Genomic DNA, 22,546 nt, shown 5'->3' with positions numbered 1-22,546 from the left:
ATACATTCTGCTACTCATATTGAAATTAAATTAGTTCTAGCATTTTTAGTAGCAAATCACAAATTATTCCAACGATCTTTAGTAGCAAACCACAAAGTATTGATTATCGTTCCTTTGGTATGATCTAAAATTTTCTTGGTTAGAATCTTAATCTTCTAATACTATATTTTTGAATTTCAACTTGATTAATATCTTTCAATTCGCTTGATTTATATTTTCTTGTCTTTACATAATTTATTTTATGTTGCTATAGAATAATATTGGGATGAATCTCTATTTTGCTCATCCTTCATGTTTCCTCTCATCATACTAAAATAGTAAAAGATCTAGAGAGTTTTGCGTGAGTCATATGTAATGTCATGGGCGGCTTTCCAACCATGCCCCATGACCCCTTGGACGCGCCCCGTGGCGTTCTGGCCAGCCTCCCAACGCCCGTCGCCACGGTCGGCCCCGTGGTCTCGGCAGCTCCAAGTGACAAGCGCGCATGTGCCTCTGTCGCCCCACCGATAGCCATCGCCAGTGCCCAGCCACAGGCAGATGCCAACAGCGCCGCGCGCGTAGATAATGCCGCGCGCGCAGACCCTGATGCTAAAGACAAAGTTGCTGCCAACGGACTTGTTGCTGCTTTGTAGAAGACTAAGTCCTTTTCATTGTAAATATAGAGTAGTTTTGCTGCATTTTCTTTAAGTGTGATTTTCCAGCTTTCATAGATCTAGTCATGTAACTTTGGTTTATTTTTTTTAAGCATTATTAAGGGGGACCAAGCAATCATAACTTTCAAGCAAGCAAACAATTCTCTGTACTGGTGTCTCTCCCCCCGACACCCTCTTGTTTTCTGTAATAGTTTTCATTCAATGCAATCAAGCTTTCTTTCATTCTCAATTCTCTTTTCTGTTCTCTTTCAATTGCTCACGACATTGGTTTTCCCGTACGGCACTGACAATCTAGTCTAGCGTACGGAGGGAACCTCGGTTGGCGGACAGCAACCGTACTGACATCGGTTGCTTAGCCTTACGTCGCCCTTTCAAGGAACTTCAGGAAGGCGCCGCGTAACAGTAAGTATGCATGTTACCTTCTTTTAACTTATAAAAGCGACTCTTATATGATATTTTAAAAAATATCGAAAGTTAATCGAATAAAAATAAAATAATTGAAAACTTAATATGTTATAAAATAAAATAACCGGGTGAACCGAAGTATTGATAGCCACAGGTTAGGCCTAGTTAGGGTTAGTTACGTTATTTTAACAAGGCTATAGGTCTTTTATAAGGCTGGACTATATATATACTCGGTTGGATATTTCAGTAATTGACGGTTCTTACATGCAAACCCTAAAAACTTCCTCCATTTGGCAATATTTGTTCTGATATTTTCTGCAGTTTTTTGGTTCTTTATAGATCACAACGAAGTACCTCTACTGGTGTAATACTTATGTTATCCTGCTCGTGAAGTCAAAAACAACAGACCAGAAAGACTCCCTTTTCCCCCAAAACACTGTAATTTACTTGCTCCATTTTCATTACTTCTTTGTGTTTTTTTTTCTATCCATTAACAAGATCAGTTATTTTATCCAGTTCTTGGATGTTGCACCTGGTGTATTTTGATAAAAAAATGATTTCTTGTTTTTGCCTTTTTTAATCGTTGAATGTATTAATTAAATAGAAGTGCTTTTTTTTTTATGGATAAGTTTAATGAAGAGAAGAAATTTTTGGGCGAGTGAAAATTGCTTCTGGGTTTGGGTTTTCTTGTAAAGTCGGTTACTTCGAAGGAAATTATGGAGTGCTAGAGACCACCCACCCCCCCTAAAAATAAAAAAACCCAGAGTATCCAATTTCAATCATGAATGCTTTATGTGAGTTTATTTGGGGTTTCTTAAAGGGTACGTGTAAAGAAGAGAAAAATCATGCTGTGACTGAAAATTGAATGTGTGTATGTATTTTTTGTTAAAGTTGATTGCTTTAATTGGAAATTATATAGTGTTAGATATCTTATTGCTGTAAGAGGGTCTCAATTTCAAGCATGAATCTTGTATGTGAGTTTGCAACTTTTGCTTCTTCGATTAAAAGTTATATTTTTTTTTTGGGTTGGGGGGGGGGGGGTGCGATTTGCATTGGTAAGTTTACAGAAAAGTAGAAGTCTTGAGTGAGTGAAAATTGCCTATTGTATTTATGTTTGTAAGGTTGATAAAACCTGGGAATTTTCACTGAGTTTGTTTTGTAGCTTGCTTAGTCGGTTGGTAAAAGTTTTTATTTGGTCCTTAGGTCATTGAGTATAGCAATATAGCTTCATTGGGAAATTGACATTTGCATATGATGTCAATCTGCATCTCTTTGAATTGTGCTTTCATTTCCAAGTTATGCATTCTGTATGTTCCACCTTATGAAGATCGATGTGGTAACAATTCATGAGTTGTTAGTCTGTTTCCATTAGTTGCATATGGATTGTTAGATTGATCCAAGTTGATATAGAGCATTTGGTTTGTAGGGTGACATATTCAGCTCATCTTGACATGGCAGGCCAGAGGAATAACTTTGGGAAGAGAATGCAATCGGAATCTGACTATACTAGGAATGACGGAAGTAAGAGAAGGAATCCAACTGATGAAAAAGAATCAAATTCCATTGGTCCAGAGGATACTGTTTTTCGTTATTTGTGCCCCACAGGAAAAATCGGAAGTATCATTGGAGTTGGTGGGGACATTGCAAAACAATTAAGGACTGAAACTAATTCAAAGATTAGGATAAGCGAGACCATTCCTGGCTGCGAGGAGCGTGTGGTAACTATTTATAGCGCAAGTGAAGAAACTAATGTCTATGAAGATACTGGTGATCTGATTTCACCTGCTCAAGATGCTCTATTGAAGGTGCATGACCGAGTCTTTGCTGAAGAACTGCGTATGGAAGAAGACCTAGAGGATCCTCAGCAGATTACGATAAGAATGCTTGTCCCATCAGATCAAATAGGTTGTGTGATAGGGAAAGGTGGGCAAGTAATCCAGAATATGCGCAGTGAAACAGGCGCACAAATTCGGGTATTAAGCAGTGAGCACTTGCCGCCTTGTGCCTTAAGCTCCGATGAACTTATCCAGGTACCAAAGTTCTATCTCATCTATTAATTTTTCTGAGATCACTATAAGCATTACATTGTGCATGTACTGCAGAGAACTGAAATATGTAGGGCATGTATGGTTTACTTTACTTGAAGTAATTTCATCAGCATTTTGAATGTGAGCACTTTCCTTGATCATAATTGATTTGGTTATCTAATAAGAATATCAGGTGTTCTGATCTATGACAAGATAATACTCTATGCCAAAATAAAATAGTAGCTAGAAACAAAGGTTTTGATTTTCCAGCCGTGGTCTGTAGCAATGAAGAGGTTGTGAGTTCGAGTCACCCCAAGAGCAAGGTGGGGAGTTCTTGGAGGGAGGAAGCCGATGGTCTATCGGAAACAGCCTCTCTACCCTGGCCTCTCTACCCCAGGGTAGAGAGGTAAGGTCTGCGTACACACTACCCTCCCCAGACCCCACTAGTAGGATTATACTGGGTTGTTGTTGTTGTTGTTGGTGGTGGTGGTGGTGGTGGTGGTGGTGGTGGTGGTCTGTAGCAATGAAGAGGACTGCCTATACGTGATAAAAAAAATGAAGAGAATGTTTGTATGCTAGCTGATTGCCTGGTCGAGCTTGTCAACCGGCTTATACACATGCTATTCCCACTCTTCTCCCAAAGATTCTGGATTTCCTCAGTTTTTAATTTATTTTGAGCTCTTTATTTTTTGGTTTGGTTATGTGGAACATCCACGGCATTTCAGATAGGTTGGGGACAACAGTCTTCTTAATTTTTCTAAGTCCGGCGGATAGTTCAAATAACATAGGTTCATTTCTCACCGTTTCTTGAAAACAACAACAACATAGCTTTAGATGGCACACATAGAGGATTACTGAGGCCTAGCTTTTACTTTTATAGTGGGCTGAGAGTTCTGCGCTTTCTAATCAAATAAGGGATCATACCAGTCCTGGAGCCCTCTTACATATTCTAAAACTTTCCAAGGTCTGCCTCATGGCATCCACATTGAAAGAGACAGAGTGATCAAGTATGGTCGTCCTTTGCTGGAATTTGCTATTAAACCTAAATTGGGTTTATATGTGGTGGAACGTCGTCCACATTTTAGATTGTTCAGGACTTAGTTTTCTATGTTTGATAGGGAACGCAAGTTGCACATGTAGATGATAAAATGAGAGTTTCATCCAAGATAGTCTGTTCATGTCTTACATAGATGCATCGATCTATAGCTGCATCACTTTGATTTTTGATGATTGAAGGTGCTTAAAGGGAGTGACATAGACCTAAAATTACAGAGGTGTAAGTTGTTTCAAATGATTTGAAACTTGTAGACTTGGTGCAGACTTAGCTAAGAAGAAAATGTGATGTAGCAAGGATCCATACAGGTGATACAACTAGTTGGAGTTATGGCATGATTGCTGTTATATTTATGTTATGTCTGCTGCCTTATTAAAAAAGAAGAAGAAAAAAGAGTCTACTGTCTGCGAAGAGTCCTTTTTAGTCTGCTCACGGATTGCATGTTAGTTTTTAGTGTGAGTTCTGGAAAACTCCTAATTTGCCTTAAAAGATCATCCTCAAATGAGTAAAATGAGTCCATAGAGTGGAATGGTTATAAAGGATTCGTGCATCAGTTGTCTAGTTTGGGATTGAGGGGTAGTTGATTTGTGTGAAGTATAGCAGGGGAAGAGCAGAAACTTAAAACATGATCAGTTTGTTTCTCTAATAGCTGTTTTATTATCTGTTTGCTATATCCATTTTTGTGGGGTATCCATAGATGAATGGTGCTAAAAAGTAAAAACACTAAGAGGAATAATGACAGAAATCAACTTAGAACCGATTGTTGAGTGAGCAACTGCTGTATTCAAGTATTTATTTGCAAATTTCAGAATATGCTGTCAAACTTAATCTGATGCTTATTTCTGCTTATACAAATACGTAAATGATGTGCTAAGCGATGCTTCTTTTATTTTCAGATAACTGGAGAAGGTGCAGTTGTTAAGAAAGCACTTTATCAAGTAGCAGCGCGCCTCCGTGATAATCCATCACGGTCCCAACATCAATTGCTGTCGTCGCCCAGCATATATAGGTCTGGTGCTGGACTTGTTAATCCTCATGCGGGTCCCCAAGTCATGGGCATGACATCATTGATGGGTCCTTATGGGAGTTACAAAAGTGATGGTAGAAGTCGATCTGCTTCTGTAAAGGAGTTTGCAGTTCGTTTGGTTTGTCCAACTGAAAATATAGGAGCTGTAATTGGCAAAGGTGGAAGCATTATCAAACAGCTAAGACAGGAATCAGGTGCATCTATTAAAGTCGATAGTGCTGCAGCTGAAGGAGATGATTGCATTATATTTGTATCAGCGAAGGAGGTGATCCACATTTTTTAGTTATTAAATTAATTATTTGATGGCTAGGACTGAGAATGCCTGTCCGCAGCGTTTGTTGCTTATCCAATTGTGATCTCAGGCATATGAAGATCAATCCCCAACCATTGATGCAATAATGCGCTTGCAACCAAGAAGTAGTGAGAAAACTGAAAAAGATTCTGGTGATGCTATTCTGACGACTCGCCTGCTTGTACCTAGCTCACGAGTTGGATGCCTAATCGGTAAAGGTGGTTCCATTGTCAATGAGATGCGAAATACCACAAGGGCGAGCATCCGCATTCTTTCGAAGGAAAATCTTCCTAAAGTGGCATCTGAAGATGACGAGATGGTGCAGGTAAATGGTTTTTCCTTTTTGGTAATTTTTAAAAAACCCTTGCTTTGTTTACCTCAAAAGAGTTCCTAGGTCGGGGGTGATGTTTGGTTAGGGTGTGCTTTTGATGCAGAAATTGTTATGTCATGTTGTTATTTTTTCTCCTCCAGATAACTGGAGATGTTAATGTTGCTGGCAATGCGTTATTACAAGTACTTATGCGGTTGAGGGCCAATATATTTGAGATGGAGGGAAGTTTTGCTGCATTTTCTCCTCCCGTTTCTTACCTCCCCTTGTCTCCAAGCATGTCAGATGGTTCAAGATATGCAAACCGTGATAATAAATCACGTCGGCATGGTTATTCATCATATTCTGGTGGACATGATTATAATGATTCGTCTCCAAGTGATAGTTATGGCGGTTCACAGGTAAATCCCCAGTGTTCATCTTTAAGAAGTTAGTTTGGCTTTATCTCATTTTTACAGGTCAGCGTTAGATTATCTTGTTCTGTTCCTATTTTCATTGATGATTTTCTGTATTTCTATCTATTTGGTGTTATCTTTGTATAGCAAAAATATGTCGGGATTAGTAGATCTAAATTCATTTTTTCAGGTTGGTGGTGGAGGTGGTTATGCACCATATGGCGTTTATTCCTCTGGGCGATCTAGTAGTGCAGGGTAAAGCATTCTTTGATTACATGCTTTGGCATCCAGGCTATCTGTCCTGCCTATAGCTGTTACAGCATCTTTCACTTTCTATAAAAAGCTGTTGTTATTTACCTTTTTTTTTTTTTTTTTAATTTTACCAGGGTTTCCAGCCATAACTCTTCTGCCTATGGTAAATCCTACGGATACTAGGTTGAGCACATGGAGGTACAGAATTTTCTCCTTTATTTTCTGTGTCATACATAGTCAATTGGATTCTCTATTCTGTACTTCACTATAACCTCAAGCACATCTTCCTATTGCTTACGTCAACTAGCCTGAAGCCTGTGCTGTCACTAATACTCTTTCTTTACTTTGCCTTTTCCCACTTGCCATTTAAACAGCTACAATCTCCGATGCCTGATTCCAGCCTATTGCCCCTTTTGATGATGCCTCCAGCCTAAGAACAGAAGACCAGACGAACAAGATAGAGTAACTTATGGCCATCCGTTCCCTAGTATTTCTGTTTCTTAGGTGTTACCAGCACAGATATTGTATGAAACGATGCTTCTTGGCCATTGAAGGCCTTGTACCCAATAATACCTCTGCTTTAGTGGATCTGTGTAGCAGACTAAGTCATGACAGTTCTCCTTTATATTTTTTGTTTGTTTTGTGTTTTGTAAAACTTTTGTGAAGTGGTGGTATCATTTTTTCTGTTTTACTATTGACCAGTTTTCTACAGGGTTGAACATTCTATCATTTTCTCTTGCATCAAATTTTTCATGTTTTTTTGACAGCTTTTTAATTATTGAACCAAAGTTCAAGAAAGTCAGGTTTCCGCATTTCAGGAGGTAAAATGTAATCAGTCATCTCATACTTATCAATCCCTTGTCTGCTTTTGCTTGTAGTAATCTCGCTTAGTTTGGCATGATTCCCACTGTTGGGTTCAATCCTTGTGAATGAAGCCCTTCTTAGTTGCTTACACGCATCTAAGAGCTTTTAAGAGATAAATCAATAGTTAATTATGATCAAAATTCTTGTTCAACTTTGCATGTTATAATATATTCTGAGAAGGCAGATTTCTATCGAAGCCGTGTTAATTTTCTTATCTTGCTTCTCCAGGGTAAAAGGTACTTTTTATTCCTTTTCAGGTTGGTGAGTAGGCGTGAATATGCTTTCAGACATGTATGTGATAAGTGTGCGTGTCTTTATCTTGTTAATATTTTTGCTCCTTTGGCCTGAAGGAAATGATGACGTTCATCACAATTTCATGTCTGATTATTTGGTGTAATTTATTCTGCAGGATCGATAGATAATTTAGTTCTCATGCTAAATTCCTATGAGGTAAGTAATTTTCTCTTTTGCAAATGCTAATTTTTTCATTGATCTGGAAACTAGAGAGCAAGAACTCAACGTGAGACAGATTTTAAGATTTTGGTAGAAAACGTACACATACATGTCAAATATTTGAGGAGGAAAGAAGCCGGTGGTATTGTGCTTAGCCAGTAAACATCATCCTTGTACTGGCAAGAGAGGCGTCTTAGCCCATTATGACAAAGGGAGATTACTTTTGATGGAAAAACATGACATCTTGATTAGACCAGTATTAGTTATGATATGGAACCATATCACATGTGCGCCCCCCATTTTTTTTTCTGTTTTTCTTTCCCTTTTGGGGGCTTTATATGAAGCCCCATATCTGGGCTGTGGTGACTTTACAGTTGTGGGATAACTGGGATTCCATGTCTAAGTTGCTTTTTTTAATTAGCTATTATTTATTCTTTGAGCATGGATTGTGTGTGGAGAAAAATGGGGTTTGCTTTATGATATACAGTAGATTTATTTGTTGCATTCTTTTTGCTTCCCGGTGCTAATTTAGAACTCTACACCAAACTTTCTAAGCTGATCCAATTTCTTTTCTTTTCTGGAATTCATGCTCCATTAACAAGGTTATTTTTAGTCTGCTGTTTGCATGCCGTGTTAAATTCTATCTGGGACGCTCTGCCGGTAGGGCGGTGTGTGCATTTTTGCCCAAAAGATGTGATGTTTCACCCTATCTCAAAGTGGTCTAAAAGTGTGCTAGCACACAAGCATGAAGCAAGTGATTGTTATGTGTTGTTGTACTAGTGACTGCACATCTGAGGCTTAAGTTTCTTTATGACTTTCAATTGGATTGCTGGTGTTTTCATCTTCAGAAGTTTAAAAATTCCACAAGTGCGATGGATTCTGTTGGTTTAAGGTGAGAAAGGATGTTGTCGATCTGTATAAAGCATATATACAAATTGTTCTAAGAAAACTTGAATTCAAATTGGAAGGCAGGACAGGGTTTACCCATTGAATAGGCAACTTTTGTGGCCATTTAAAGCATTCTTCTATTTGACTTGCTGCAGAGTAAATACACAAACGTATTAGTTACTAGGTATTAAATCATTTAAAAGACAACAACAGGTCTCGTTCGAGTATTCCAGTGCACTGAATGGTCGTCGTGTGTGCAAATTAGTTTGGGCACCACTAACATCTTTTCTAAAAAAGACGGGAGCGGTTCAGAAGCTCAAGAGTATCATTATTCAAGACTTTGCTCGCCAAAAAAATAGAGTTGCCAAAAGTTCACTAGTGTGCAAAGAAGTGTCGATTATCTTTAACGTATGAACAAAGTAACTAAGGCTTCTTGAAAGTAATCATCATATTACATTATATTCAATTCCAGTGTTCTGACATCAACGACTGCCTCTGAGGGTCTCCTTTGATTGTTTAAAGGGGAGAAACGAATAGTCTTGAGTTTCTTGTTTAACTGCAGTTCTAGAAAGGAATTGTGTTTGCTAAAGTGGTGTTCAATTGAATTTTATACTTCTTGGGGTTCAAGTGTTATACCATTTGTTTGGAGGCAAGCAAGTTCGTGTTACATTTTTTATCATGTTACCTTGTTTAACTACAAGATAATAGGATCTTTTCCTACTACTAGTAACAAGTTCTAGGGCCACAAGCACTGGCGGAGGCAAGTTTTTTCACCAAGGGGTTTCATAAAATAAAAGAAACACGCAAAAAAATTAAAGTTAATATATATATAAAAAGAATTTTACCATACATACACAACTGCGATTTTCCAGTTGCGCTAAACATACATTTTTGGGTTAAAAACGAAAATTCGGGTATATTGGCAAAAAAAGTAGATCATAAATATGAAGTACAATATAATGTACCAAAAAGGTGAAAACATAATACTGCAAAAGAAATTATGTTTTCAAGATTCATTACCATGATGATCTAGAATTTTACCACCAAAAAGTATAATACATCACCATCACCATTCTGAGAATAGCACAGGCAGATGAGAAATGATCGTTCTAGTGAAAAGAACTTTGCACGTAGTTTTCCGAATATTTATGCAAGCAAATCAGCTTAGTATAGGACCACAACTCTAAAACTCGGTACAAAATTTTGGCATGAGAGCATTTATTCTTTCTTTTCTTCTTTTTACCTCTAGCCAGATTTACAATACCAGTTTTAGTTAATTCAACAGGAATCTATGATGAGGCTGCTCCGAATGTCTCGGCTTTGGTGCTTCTGATTCTAAGAATTATTCTCACCGTCGCCTGCTAGTGTTCCGCTCTGGTCATCTAGCTGGTCAGAGCCGTTGTTGCTACCATCTGCAGCCAAATTTTAAACGTGTATAGGTCAAGAGACAAAGGACTCGAGTTTAGCTCCAATACAGGAAATGGATTTTATGTACATACCTTCACCGGCATCTGTCAGAGAAGAAGCTGAGAGCCGAGTACGAAGTTGCTGGTGTGGCGTAGGCTGTTATCAAAGAATATATAAGTAATGCTATCTTTTTGTTTGATAGTCGAATACAAATCGAGCATACAGCAACTTGGAGCAGGGTGTGTACTTGTATTTGTTGCTATTTATTAGATAGGTTTCTGTAGCCATGTTGTGGTTGGATTTAACTTCCTTATCTATGTCTACTTCAGGATTTAGTTCGAATATATAAAGGAAGATACAACTTTTCCTACTGAAACAAATAGTCAGCACATTGTTTCTCAAGGCTAGATCCAAAAGTTTTGGAGTAAGTTGGCCATTGATCTGTTTAATTCCAGCCCAAGTTGTAATCTAACGAATCTAATATGACAAAGGCAGAAAAAACTAAAAAAGACCAAGTATGTATTCAGACCGACAATAAAATTGGAAATGTGTTTCCAGAGTAACAGGGTAATGCACCTCCAATTTTGGGCGAAGTGCCTCAGCAGGCGTTTTGGGCTTCTGTCCCCCTTGCTGAAAGATAACGTAAAACGAAAGAACATGGTATAAGACGATCAAACTTCAGCATTGAACTTTAGCTAAAGATCGAACAGCCAAAAGTTAGGCTAGAGCTGAGTACCTTTCCTAATGCCCAGTCCGCAGAATCAAAGAAAGCACGTTCATGGTCCTTGAAAATGTAAAAGAGGTTGATAGAAAATTGAATGAGGACAAGAATTGAAGTAAAACTTAAAATACAAAGATAAAAAAGAATTTGAGATACCAAAAAATTGAACTAAAACTTACCTTAGATATCAATGGAGGTTTCTTTTTCACCAAGCCACCATACTTCTTCTTCAGTTCCTCCTGGATATATTTAACAAGGAAAAGAATTATACCCCGAATCTCAAGGAAAAGTTGGCAGAGTATGGTAAATGTTTCAACTTTTTGCAGTTAAACAAATTTCGAAGTCACTTTCTCTAAACTGTTCATCGACCTACACAATCTTCCTCAAATACCCTTATAGGCTTATAGATGGATACTAGTCTTATGAACGCAATTTCATTCACACGGTTTTATGGCACAGAAAAAAGAAACAAAGTATATGGGGATTGTTCCAAAAGATCTTCGGATGCAAAAATGTATTCCTCAATCCCTATCACTTTAAAATATGCTGCATCAGTGATAGGCATTTTAAATGGTTTGAACTCCAAATGAAAGAAGTAAATAGGGATCATTCTAGAAAATCTTTTGGTGCAAAAATGTATTCCCTTATCCCTATCACTTTAACGTATGCTTCATGATTGACTAGTATTATAAAAGCTCTGAGCTGCAAATGAAAGAACAAAGTAGATAGATTTTTCTTAACAAAAAACTTTTGGTGCAAACTTGTATTCCTGAATCCCTGTCGCTTTAACATAAGCTTCAGTATTGACTAGTATCGTAAAAGCTTTGAGCAAATGGAACCAATTAAGTGTAGAAACCGCATATGCCAATGTGTACCTCCTCCTCTTGAGATGGAACTTGGTTTTCTTCTACTTCTGAACCCTTTGGATCTTCACCTTTAGGAGGATCATTAATAACGTTTGGTTCCTTCACACTTTCATCTGCGCTTGGGTTTGACATATTGCACGCTTTTTTCTGCAAAAATATAGCTGGTTTATTATCACCCATAGGCCATAGCTAAGTCAAGCAGACACAGCTGCTCGCTACTCTTCTGGATTATGAACTCTTTGCTTGAAACATTTTAATGGATGCCATGACAAGCAAAGCCAAAATATTGGTCATCTTCCAGTTAAATTTTGAAATTCAAGGTAATCTCTTAAATCTAAACTGAATGCAAAAACTTTCGATTGACCCACATATCAGAAAATGACCGTAAATAGAGGTAGGCAGAAACAAATAAATGGATGTAAAATCAATAAGTCATGAATCATTGTATATGTAATCTTAGGTACCAAACGCAAAACCAAAAGTCAACAATATAGTGCCCTTGATAACACAAAGCTCAATATAAATGCTTTTAAAGGATCAAGAACACAAGAATCTAAAAGCATATGTAGTCTGAGGTAACAAATTCAAAACCAACAGTCGTACATACCAATCCACTGCCCTGGAGTAAGCTGGATAACATAAAGCTCCGTATAAATGCTTTTGATCTTTAATCAAATTAATGGCTAACACACCCATGTTGCGTGTTCTACCAAGATACCACATTCTGTGGTAGCTCTACATAAATGCTTAAAGGATCTAGAGCAGAAGAAACTAAAAATCATAGATTACAAAAACCAATTTCAGTCTACATCTTTTTTTTTCTTTTAACTGTGGTGTTCGGGTCAGCTTGTGCGCATCTCGACTAATTCCATGGGATATCTGCTATCTCCCACCAACAATGGTAATTATGTCTACCAAGGCTTGAACAGACGGGGGAAATCGCCTAGTTTTTTGCATCCGTTGGGATTTAAACCCAAGACTTCATGGTTCTCAACCTACTTCATTGACCATTAGGCTACACCCTTGGGTGCTTCAGTCTACAAACTTCTTTTCTTTTGGGATAATTTAGTAAATCCCGAGGGCTAGTGGCACACAGTTCAAATCACGATGGATAATGGACCCCCTTACCCTTCTCCACTTACATACCATACTTTTGTCTGCAGCAAATTCGGACCCCCTAACGTGCCTAACCCACACATCACACATTGTGCTCTTACCGCTAGACCAAAGCCCTAGGGGCCACCAATGTACATACTTAAATCCAACATCAATGGATATCCAATCGACTTAATCAATACAAAATAAACTGAAGAGTTGAATCACTGCTCATGACCAAGAAAAGAAAGAGTTCCTTTAGAGAAAAAGGAAGAAAAACATATCTTAAGACAAAAATAATTTAGATATTCCTATTAGTCTATAATGTCAGTTTCTAGTTTGATATGTTGACTAGATACCATACAAAAATAACAGTTTTACACAGCTGAATGAATTATTCAATTGATTATAAATTTCATGATTTCAAGCTTTATCATTTTTTTTCTTTTTTCGAGATATCAATTTACACAGATTATTATACTATATCAAGGAGCCAAGCTAATAAACATGCAAGAGAAGCAAAAGAAGGGGAAAACTATGTTATAAATTCCCAGTTCAAGAAACATGAAATGTAATGCATAGATTCAGTAATTCACATCAATTTAAGCACCAAATCAATCATTACAATTTTTCATAGTCAAATTTGAATCATTACTAAAATCCCAACCTAACCCATAACAGAAAAGTAGATTATCAAATGATAAGTTAAAATACAGAAAAAAAATTCAATCTCGATAGAAGCCCAATAAGCAATACATATTGAATATTGCCACCTTTTAAGAAAATAAAATAGAAAGCATGGAACCGAGAAAATCAGTTTCTTGATATGGAAAAAGAATAAAGAATAAGGAGAAGAAGAAAAAGAAGCGTACCTGGAATCTGAAGTGAAGGTGGGTGGAAACCGATGAGTTATACCAGAAATATGGAACAGAAAGAAGACAGCAAATAAACTGGAATATGGAAAAAAAAAAGAAAAAAAGAGAGGTTGCGTCTTCATTCCACAGGAGAATATGGGCCTTCTCATATTGACAGGTGTTTTGGGCTTGGGTTGTCTCTCGGTATATGGTTGGGCTTTATTGTTTAACTTCATTTGGATTTTCCGCACATACTTTTTAATTACCACTTATAAATTCAATTATTTTTGAATTTCGCCCCAGCTCATAGCCCAATTATTGAGATCCGCTAAAATGGTGAAAATGACACCAACTGCTACTTTTAAGCATGATATTTAAAATATATTGACAGTTCATAATATATTTAAGATTAGCCAATTCGCTCAATCTTTGGTACCCAACATCCTGAAGTTTAAATCTCAAAGTTCAAATTTCAGGACATTGTGTCATAACGTTCGAAAATTGTATCCAGAAATTCAAATCTTATGTCATCAATTTTATATTATCAGTTCAAAAATTCAGGATACTTAGTCCTGAATTTTAAATTAGCACCTAAAAAATTCAAGACACTAAGTCCTGATTTCCAAATTAGCAGCTCAAAAATTCAGGATAGTTCCTGCAGTTTAGGTGAATTGGCTAATCTTTAAATACATTATAAATTGTGGATATATTTTAAATCTCAGGTTTAAAAGTGGCTACTGGTGCACTTCGCACGCTAAAATGGGATGATTTACACGAATAGGATCGTTTAAGGCCACTATTTAAATTTTATCTCCGTTTAAGAAAATTATAAAAAATAGCCTCATGGATCATAACTTTCATAAGCGGGTGAAGAATGTAAAGTTAAGCTTTCACAAGTTATGTTGTGCAGGTCATAACTTTGGTACAAATTGTTCACAAGTTCGGTTGGATAGACAAAACTTACCTTGTACATGAAGAGATCACAATACTTCTTTATCTTTTAAGTTGTTCTACCATGTTTTTGAAATTAAATTATTGGTGTATTCATTTGTTTCTTACAATCTTTAGGCAGGGAGAAGTGTTATTATTTGTTACGAAATTTTGGCACATTCCGATAAGATTATCTTTTTGTATCCTTGAATACAACATTAATTATGTGTGAATGAGCAGTAAAATATTGTTTTGTATCAACATTAAACAGACAAACATAAAGTAATATACAAAAATAGAAGTTGAAAAAACGAAGTGCTTCCTAATAATTTCTGAAAATAAGATGATTCAGTGTCCATCGCTATCTCTGATATACAGAGGCGGACCCAGGATTTAAGCATAACGGGGACACCATTATCTTTAGTATCCCAATCACCAGCGATAAAGTTCGGGTGCAACTCTTTGAAATGACTATGATAATTTATGATCAAAATAAAAACATCAATATTATCAAATACCATTAACTTGATACTAATATAACAAAAGTACATTGTCCACTCATAGTTGAACTCGACGCGCTTTTATATTTTGAAAACGGTCAATAATAGTATCATTGCTTATATTTACAAATACTTCCTTCTCAAAGTAACAAACTAACAATCATTTAAAAATGCATCACTAATACTACTACGCAATTCATCTTTGACGTACTTCATGGATGAGAATGCTCTTTCTACCGTTGCAGTTGCGACAGGTAAAATTAAAGTCAACTTCACAAGCAAATAAATAAGTGAATAAGTCTCCACAAGATTTGCCTCAACCAATGCTTTTGCCAAATCACCAATTTCTTTCAAATCAGAGAACCTAGGGTCACCATGTTGCATGTGCCATATGAAAGTGTCAAGTTGGCGACTAAGATCTCGAAGCTTCAATTCACCAAATTCATCGGGATAATGCTTGGCCAATGTCATTATTCTTTCCTTATCAAAATTAGCAAATGAGTTAGCCGGATTCAAGCTAGCCATACCAAGAAGCAAGTTACTACTCACAACATCAAAACGAAGTTGTAAATCAATCACTGCATAAAAAAGCTCAACACGTAAGTGATGTGAATAAGTAACACTAGAAGGCCTACGCTTCGACTTTCCAGGAATATAGAATTCTTCCATCTTGGGTACCAAAATATCATGTTTTGCACAAAATGAAGATACTTCATCCATCAATGGTTCCCTTCCTTCATGTTTTGCACACTAGAAGGCCTATGCTTAGAAAATTTGTGATAAACTGGTTGGCAAGGCCCTCTTTGGATGTATTGTTCTCTTACTTCATCCCGTATTCTGGAGCTATACCTATCAATGGGTATTCTCTCTCTGGGGTCAGAATTAAGTGATTTCACATCAAACTCCTCTACAAGATGGGAGGAATTGTCTCTAAAACTAGAACTTGATTGAGAAGAATTAAACCTCGTCAAAAATATGTCCATCTCAATTCACATCAACAAAACTTCCTACAAAGAAACAATGCCAAGCAAAACAACATTTTAAATATGATTAATCACACTCTTTATATTAATACTAGAATAGAAATAACATATAATAGAGGAATCACACCTCTATATTTTATTATAAGTCATAACTTATAACTATATTATTATTATCTTAAAGATAGAAGAAACACTTACCAATTTGTGAAAGGTATCCTTGAAATCCAAATACAACTTGGCTTCAAATCATCCACTTCACTGAAATAATATTTCAAATAACATTAGCACAAAATCTTCAAATACCTATGAAATTAATTTATTAAGATAAAAGAATTAGGACACCAACTAAAGATTTAACATCATGTAAATGTGCACCATAATTGTTGACTGCTCAAACAATGAATTCAAAAACTAAAAGAATAGTAGCGAATTCAAAAACTAAAAGAAGTGTAAGCACATATTTTTTGACTCGCACAACTTTTAAAAGCAGTAATTTAAAAATATTTACTTATTTTTATTTTAATAGGATTTCAGTCAACTTTTAATTTTTAAATAGTTTTATAATATTTCTTCTCTTATTATATATCTTTTTATTTTTATCCTTTTTGTTTTAAATTTATTTAAGCTTATTAGTATTTTATAATGATAATATTTTAATTTTTACCATTACTTTAACATAGTTTTCTCTACCTTTTTTATAACATTTAAACAATATCAAAAATATTTTTATTTTAATATATAGTTCACTCTAATAGTTTATTCTTATTAACTTAGATTAATTAGTATATTTTGGTAGTATTTTTTATTTTTGTTCATTGAGAAAGAATGGAATTTGGGCCAATTAGGAGATCATTTTCGGATTTTAGTGACCCAGCAAGACAAAAGCCCATTCTTCCCAACCCATTAGCCAACTCTCCACTTAAAATGTAAGATTTAATCTTAGCCATCTATTTCTCTCTAATCCAATGGCCATCATCCCTTCCCACCTCCACAGAAAATATCCAATTATGAAAACCCTACGGGAATTTCTCTAAGCTAAGAGCCGCAGTTACCATTCTTAAAGAGGCCACTCGTCATCTCCCTCACTGAGCAGCCGCAACTCACTCCATTTTCGAGGCTTCCCATAGCATGCTTACTGATCGCTGTGGCAATTTCATAAATCTCTCCTGGCTTAAGGTTATTCAAATAACTTCATCACATAACACAAACAATCACAAAAACTTATGATTTCTCCTATTAGCCATGCCAGGCAACCAATTTGTCAACACACCGACATACAGAAAGGGTGACGAGATGAAATAGAGGCGTCTGAGGGGAATTCTTAAAAACTGATCGCTGCTCCTTCTTCTGTTTCAACAAAAACTCCCTCCTCTCAAAACTCTTACCTTTGACATTACAGTGACAAAAAGCCACCTCCGATTCTATAACAAAGAAATGACCAATACTAATTTTTCGGCAATTTCAACTTTTACGGCTGCTTCCGATACTGTTGAAGAAGACGCCAGGCCGATTTCGCTGCCATTTCTGAAAATTCGGAAAAGGAAATATATAAAATATTCTAGTTTCTTCTTTCGAATTTTGGTTCTAAAAATGGAGGTCATCCGAGGTCGCATTTGATTCGAGTTTTCCGGCGAGTTTCGAGGTCGTCGAAGGTCGTAGTGTGAGCTTTCCGGTGCCGATTCGAGTTTTCGTCCGTGGTTTGTTACATTTTTGAGTTCAAAGCAGTGGAACAATCAATTTCCAGCTACATTGAGGTCCATTTCGTTTTCCTTTACACAGTTATTTGAATATTCCTGAGTGAATTTCTGGCTTAATTTGGTTTGACATGCTTTAGTTGTTTCGTTCACTAGTCTATTTTTTTAAAGTTAGTTTCTTTAGATGTTTCGTTCACTAGTTTATTTGAAATTGGTTTGATGACTTTCTGAGAATATTGAGTTGCTTGCTATATCTTTTGTGGATTATTAATTATTCAGTAAAGTTGAATTAGGTAGAACAAAGACTAACATACAGTGGAGGTTTGGTACATAATTAAAGAGAATTGGGTTTAATATGATATGTTTGATTTCTGCTTCGTTACTACTAGTTTCGTTAATGCTAGGAGCATGTTAGGCCGACAACACTGGGGTAGGTAAACCTTTAGGATGTTCGTGTTTTAATTTCGTTTGAGGTGAGAGGTCACCCCCTTAGTCAATTAATTCATCCGGGGAACGCCCCGTAGAGTTTGTATATATTTTTAATACTCTTTTATCCGGGGAATGCCCCGAAGTGAATGTAAACGGAAGTCGAGGCTAGATCGTGGAAGAAGCACAGTCTAGGATAGATTAGAACTCTTAGCATATTTCCTCTTAGCACTTTCTTTTCTTTTCTCTTATTTTTCTTTTATTAGATGGGGACGACCTCAAGCCTCTTTTGTGTTTATTTTCTTTTTATGTGTTTTGTCCTCAATTCGAATATTTTAAAAGCCGACTTGATCACGTACGCAACCGTGACCTTCACGGGACTCGGGGAATGCCTAACACCTTCTTCCCGAGTCAAATGAACCCCCTTATCTAGAATTTCTGGTGCAGTCAGTTTTAGAGTCAAACATGTTTTGAAAGAAAAATTATTTTTAAACGGTGACCTGGCACACCGAAACCAAATGCTAGGTGGCAACTCTGCTGGGGAGTTGCAAGTTCAGCTGGTACTCGATCTTGTTGGCTTTTTAGAATATTCGATTGAGGTGTTTGTTTTCATTATTTTCTTTGTTTATTTGGTTTGTTTGTTTTATTTCCTGTTTTTTGTTGTTTATTTGTTTATCACTTTTTTCTTATGTGTTTACTGCTTTATAACTGTCATCATTTGCATAACCATGGGTCTTTTTTCCGCAACAAGTCTTCTGGAGTACGTTTGAGCGTACACGGCCTTTTGTGAGTCACCCGTGTCTTTAGGGGGTGACGTGGGAGCGTGGAGTGAGCGGACAGCTAGAGTAGCCGCTATCGACCAAGTGCCGCCCCGAATTGCCTTGTCTAGTGAACCCCAAACGTAGGTTAGCTTTTCGGTCATGCTTATTCGCATCATGTTATTTAGACCTAGCAGGGCTCGGTCCCAGGCACCGTGTCCCTTTGTAGGAGGCCTATCCAAATTATGTCAATACGGGACCATGGCCCAAAAAGGCTTTTAATCATCCCTATGTGCTACATGTTGTTTTCTTTAAGGGTGAAGGGGTTATTTGGTGGACCAGTGAGAAAGAAAAGAGGGTGAAGTATAAAATGAAGCAAATTGGGCCCATCCACATTTTTCTTTCATAGTTTTTCCCAAAAATAAAAAAAAAAGAGAAAAAGAAAATCCAAAAAGATTTTACATTTTTCATTATTTTTCTAAAAGACAAAAGATATATTTTCTCCAAATCAGTTATTTTTTTACTTTTCTTCCGTATCCAATCTTCCCGAACTACGCATACATGAATCTCGTCTTTCGGGGCGGGATACGTATGCAGTCCACATAGGGTCCAGTCTTCCTAGTGAGTCTTAAGTTCTTGGCTTCGAGGGTCGTAGCCAAATCTTGCATGTCTAACCATTTTTGGCCACATCAGCTTTTTCGTAAAATATGGCTCTTTTTGCAAAGTGGCTTGTTGAATCGTGTTTGGAGAGTCTTGAATCCACAATTAGCTATATCCTCATTTTAAGGTCCGTCCTTTTTGAATTTGCATGCCTAACCACTTTTAGGCCGCATCAGCCGTTCTTGCAAAATAGGGCCATTTTCGCAAAAGTACTTTGTTAACCCATGTCTTAGAGTCCTAAGTCCACAACAAGGTGTCCTCTCTGTTTAAGGTCCATTCTATTAAATTTGCATGCTTAACCATTTTTTGGCCACATAGGCCATTTCTCCAAAATGGGTCATTTCTGCAAAGTAAATTTTCCATGTCTTAGAGGTCATCTTTGTTGAGTTTTCACTTCTAGCCATCTTTTGGCCACGTAGGCTATTTTGCACAATCATGTCTTGCATGTGTCCAATAGGAAGTGTTATTGTCTCACATAATATTCTAAGTCTTCAACTCTATTTGGTCTTATTTTTCTGTGGATCTACTAACTAGAGCTTGAGCATGACAGACACCCCAGGACCATTCTAATCTGCGTCGTTGCATACCTAAGCTGCTTGAAGATACTTTTATGTTTTGAGTCTATCATTCATGTTGTCTTTTACTTTCTAATCTTGTACAGTAGTATCGAGTCTTTTAGGGGGTGTCGGAGTCTGTCATAGTCTAGTTGAGTTCGTCGAGTCTTTTGTTATCATACTTACTATTCTGTATGTGAAAACCAAAAAATTATTAATGAAAAATCCAAAAAGATTTTTGTTTTTAGTTTATTTTGTCCATTACTTTTCCAGAACTACGCTTGGTCTGATTCATGTGGAACATGATACATAGGCAACCTACATAGGGTTCGATCAAATTATTTATAAAATTAAAAAAAAGAGATTAGGTTGTGGGATGTGAAAAATGAGAGGAAACTGCGGGATGCAAGAAAAGAGCGATGATCAGAAAGAAAAGAGAGGGAAGAAAATGAAAAACCAAGGAGTGCTAGAAAGGAAAAAAAGAGGAAAAGAGCCAGGAGTGTAAAATTGGGATGATGCTAAGATGACCTTTATACCCTCGAAGTCATTTCAGAATCGATAATTGTGACTAGGTGCATTGTATATAATATGATAATACTTGCATTTAAATGCCCTAACGCTAACATGATGACTTCATTTTGTTCCTCTGTGTTATCTTCATTATAGCAGAAGGGTGATTGGTTTGTGGTTCTTAAACCGGTAACTCATTCCTACACCATAAAGTCGAAAGGCAATGGCAGACGATAACAGAGTTGAGTTGGTTGATACTGGTACCCGAAAATAATTGTCTGAACGAGACACTAGGTTGGTTGAAGAGGAAATGATGTTAAGATAATACATCACAGACATGTATCAGGTTTGGATGATTGGTAAGGCACCACCCTCGCCACCACCTAGATTCCTAAATGCCACCCTCACCCAAGCTCCGGTCATAGTGTCAGATGATCCACCATACTCTCCAGATTTTTCCACTTATCATAGCCTTCCCAACCTCCCTAGTAGCTCCATCATTCGTCCTCCAACTATATTTCCCGAAAATAGCCCTCCTGTCACCATCACAACCTCTCAACAACCTCTCCTTAGGTCCAACAGTGAACACCAGTTCAAACCTCATGATGCCCAATACTACTCCCCAGAGTTGGCCCACCAGGTCCCGGACTCGTATAATCGTAACCCTCAGAATGAGCCTTATGTTGAAAATGAAAAGTCCACAGGAAAAGAAGGGCGAGATGAGATATCCAGAAAGCTGAAAGGTATAGAATAATCCTTAAAGAACATGCAAGGGATGGGAAATCAGATTAACATGTCTTAGAATGACTTGTGTATGTTTCCTGATATTCATCTGCCCGCGGGGTTTAAAATGCCGAAGTTTAACTTGGATGACGGGCGTAGAGATCCAGTGGCCCATCTAAGGGGTTATTATAGTGAAATGAGAAGTGTTAGCGGGAAAGATGAGCTGTTGATGGCATATTTCAGTGAGAGCTTAAGTGGGGCAGCCTTAGAATGGTATACTCGTCAAGATGTCAGTAAGTGGTATACATGGGATGACATGGCTCAAGATTTTGTTCGATACTTTCAGTACAATATAGATATTATCCTAGACCGATCCTCCATATCTAAGATAGAAAAGAAACCCGAGGAAAGTTTTGGAGAGTTTGGACTCAGATGGAGAGAACAAGCTGCTCGGGTCAATCCCCCAATTAATGAAGAAGAAATGGTTAAGATTTTCCTACAAGCTCAGGGACCCACCTAGTTCAGTCATTTGATCCCAGCTTTAGGTAAGCCTTTCGATGATGTGGTAAAAATGGGGGAGATGGTAGAAGAAGGAATCAAGTCAGGCAAAATCATGAGCTATTCTGCATTAAAAGGTACTACAGAAGACATTCAGAACATCTCACTAAGTTTTGGGGGGGGGGGGGAAGAAATAGAATTAGAAAAGATGTTGTTGAGCCCCGCCAACGACAAGATCTAGTGGGCGTTCCTACTCAATGCTTTCATCCTCAATATCGACCCCATGAATATCCTCGTACTCTAGATAATCCTCCCCAATGCTACTTCTCTCCACAAAATCCCCAAAGTCATACCTCACTTTCCCATTACTCTATCCATAATGCACCGCCATATGCTCCATATCCACAAGACCCGCAATGGCCTACACCACCTTCACAAATATCTTATCCACCTCTACAAGCATATCAACCACATACCCACAATAGGTTCCAATCGAGGTTAGAGTACAAAATGAATAGGCAACAATAAAAGAAAAAGTCTTTCACACCTATTGGAGAATCATATGCCAGTCAGTTCCAAAAGTTGAGGCAATTGGACATGTTGAAGCCGATTCAGATAAAAATGCTGAACCCCCTCCCAAAAATTTTTGATTATTCTCAAAGGTGTGCATATTACTCTAATGCCCCGGGGCACAGTATAGAAAAGTGTTGGCATCTGAAAAGAACAGTC

General features: G+C 37.2%; 4 protein-coding genes across 16 annotated transcripts; 2 read left to right on the top strand and 2 right to left on the bottom strand.

The window, feature by feature from the left end:
• Nucleotides 1-1,299: 1,299 nt before the first annotated feature.
• On the top strand, nt 1,300-8,192 carry LOC104088407 (KH domain-containing protein At4g18375-like). Of its 13 annotated transcripts, none has more exons than XR_011411519.1 (10): nt 1,300-1,496; nt 2,517-3,088; nt 5,036-5,431; nt 5,529-5,783; nt 5,930-6,187; nt 6,372-6,436; nt 6,568-6,631; nt 6,808-7,254; nt 7,526-7,601; nt 7,707-8,192. XR_011411519.1 is itself a non-coding variant. In XM_070187305.1 (9 exons), exons 2-7 carry the CDS (start codon nt 2,510-2,512, stop codon nt 6,614-6,616), a joined length of 1,602 nt encoding a protein of 533 aa, XP_070043406.1. In that variant the 5' UTR covers nt 1,300-1,496; nt 2,485-2,509; the 3' UTR covers nt 6,617-6,631; nt 7,555-7,588; nt 7,707-8,192. The 13 variants fall into 13 exon arrangements, 2 of the variants coding, with proteins under 2 accessions (XP_070043406.1, XP_070043407.1); XR_011411517.1 differs by having other exon boundaries at nt 2,485-3,088; nt 7,201-7,254; nt 7,555-7,588; XR_011411515.1 differs by having other exon boundaries at nt 2,485-3,088; nt 7,201-7,254; nt 7,555-7,601.
• Nucleotides 8,193-9,625: 1,433 nt separating this feature from the next.
• Nucleotides 9,626-13,729, bottom strand: LOC104088406 (uncharacterized). The gene is made up of 7 exons (XM_009593064.3): nt 13,600-13,729; nt 11,642-11,779; nt 10,946-11,005; nt 10,782-10,829; nt 10,622-10,675; nt 10,138-10,201; nt 9,626-10,050 (listed from the first exon to the last, which is right to left on the bottom strand). Exons 2-7 carry the CDS (start codon nt 11,762-11,764, stop codon nt 9,974-9,976), a joined length of 426 nt encoding a protein of 141 aa, XP_009591359.1. The 5' UTR covers nt 11,765-11,779; nt 13,600-13,729; the 3' UTR covers nt 9,626-9,973.
• A 1,435-nt stretch (nt 13,730-15,164) lies between these two features.
• Nucleotides 15,165-15,731, bottom strand: LOC138900251 (uncharacterized). The gene has a single exon (XM_070186970.1). The coding sequence runs from the start codon at nt 15,729-15,731 to the stop codon at nt 15,165-15,167; it is 567 nt and encodes a 188-aa protein (XP_070043071.1).
• Nucleotides 15,732-21,446: 5,715 nt separating this feature from the next.
• On the top strand, nt 21,447-21,839 carry LOC138900250 (uncharacterized). Its single transcript, XM_070186969.1, has one exon. The coding sequence runs from the start codon at nt 21,447-21,449 to the stop codon at nt 21,837-21,839; it is 393 nt and encodes a 130-aa protein (XP_070043070.1).
• Nucleotides 21,840-22,546: the final 707 nt, after the last annotated feature.

The sequence above is a fragment of the Nicotiana tomentosiformis genome, chromosome 10, assembly GCF_000390325.3.
Source record: "Nicotiana tomentosiformis chromosome 10, ASM39032v3, whole genome shotgun sequence".
NCBI lineage: Eukaryota > Viridiplantae > Streptophyta > Magnoliopsida > Solanales > Solanaceae > Nicotiana > Nicotiana tomentosiformis.
Note: the sequence above shows the minus strand (reverse complement) of the source record. Positions and strands in the feature narration are given on the sequence as shown.

Excerpts from the sequence above, each read along its gene's own strand:
- LOC104088406 (XM_009593064.3), bottom strand. The coding sequence starts at position 11,764 with ATGTCAAACCCAAGCGCAGATGAAAGTGTGAAGGAACCAAACGTTATT. Across the intron at positions 10,830-10,945 it reads AACCTCCATTGATATCTAAG|GACCATGAACGTGCTTTCTT; the intron begins GTAAGTTTTAGT and ends TACATTTTCAAG. Across the intron at positions 10,051-10,137 it reads TCTGACAGATGCCGGTGAAG|ATGGTAGCAACAACGGCTCT; the intron begins GTATGTACATAA and ends ATTTGGCTGCAG.
- LOC138900251 (XM_070186970.1), bottom strand. The coding sequence starts at position 15,731 with ATGGATGAAGTATCTTCATTTTGTGCAAAACATGATATTTTGGTACCC.
- LOC104088407 (XM_070187305.1), top strand. The coding sequence starts at position 2,510 with ATGGCAGGCCAGAGGAATAACTTTGGGAAGAGAATGCAATCGGAATCT. Across the intron at positions 5,432-5,528 it reads TATTTGTATCAGCGAAGGAG|GCATATGAAGATCAATCCCC; the intron begins GTGATCCACATT and ends TTGTGATCTCAG. Across the intron at positions 6,188-6,371 it reads ATAGTTATGGCGGTTCACAG|GTTGGTGGTGGAGGTGGTTA; the intron begins GTAAATCCCCAG and ends TCATTTTTTCAG.
- LOC138900250 (XM_070186969.1), top strand. The coding sequence starts at position 21,447 with ATGCCGAAGTTTAACTTGGATGACGGGCGTAGAGATCCAGTGGCCCAT.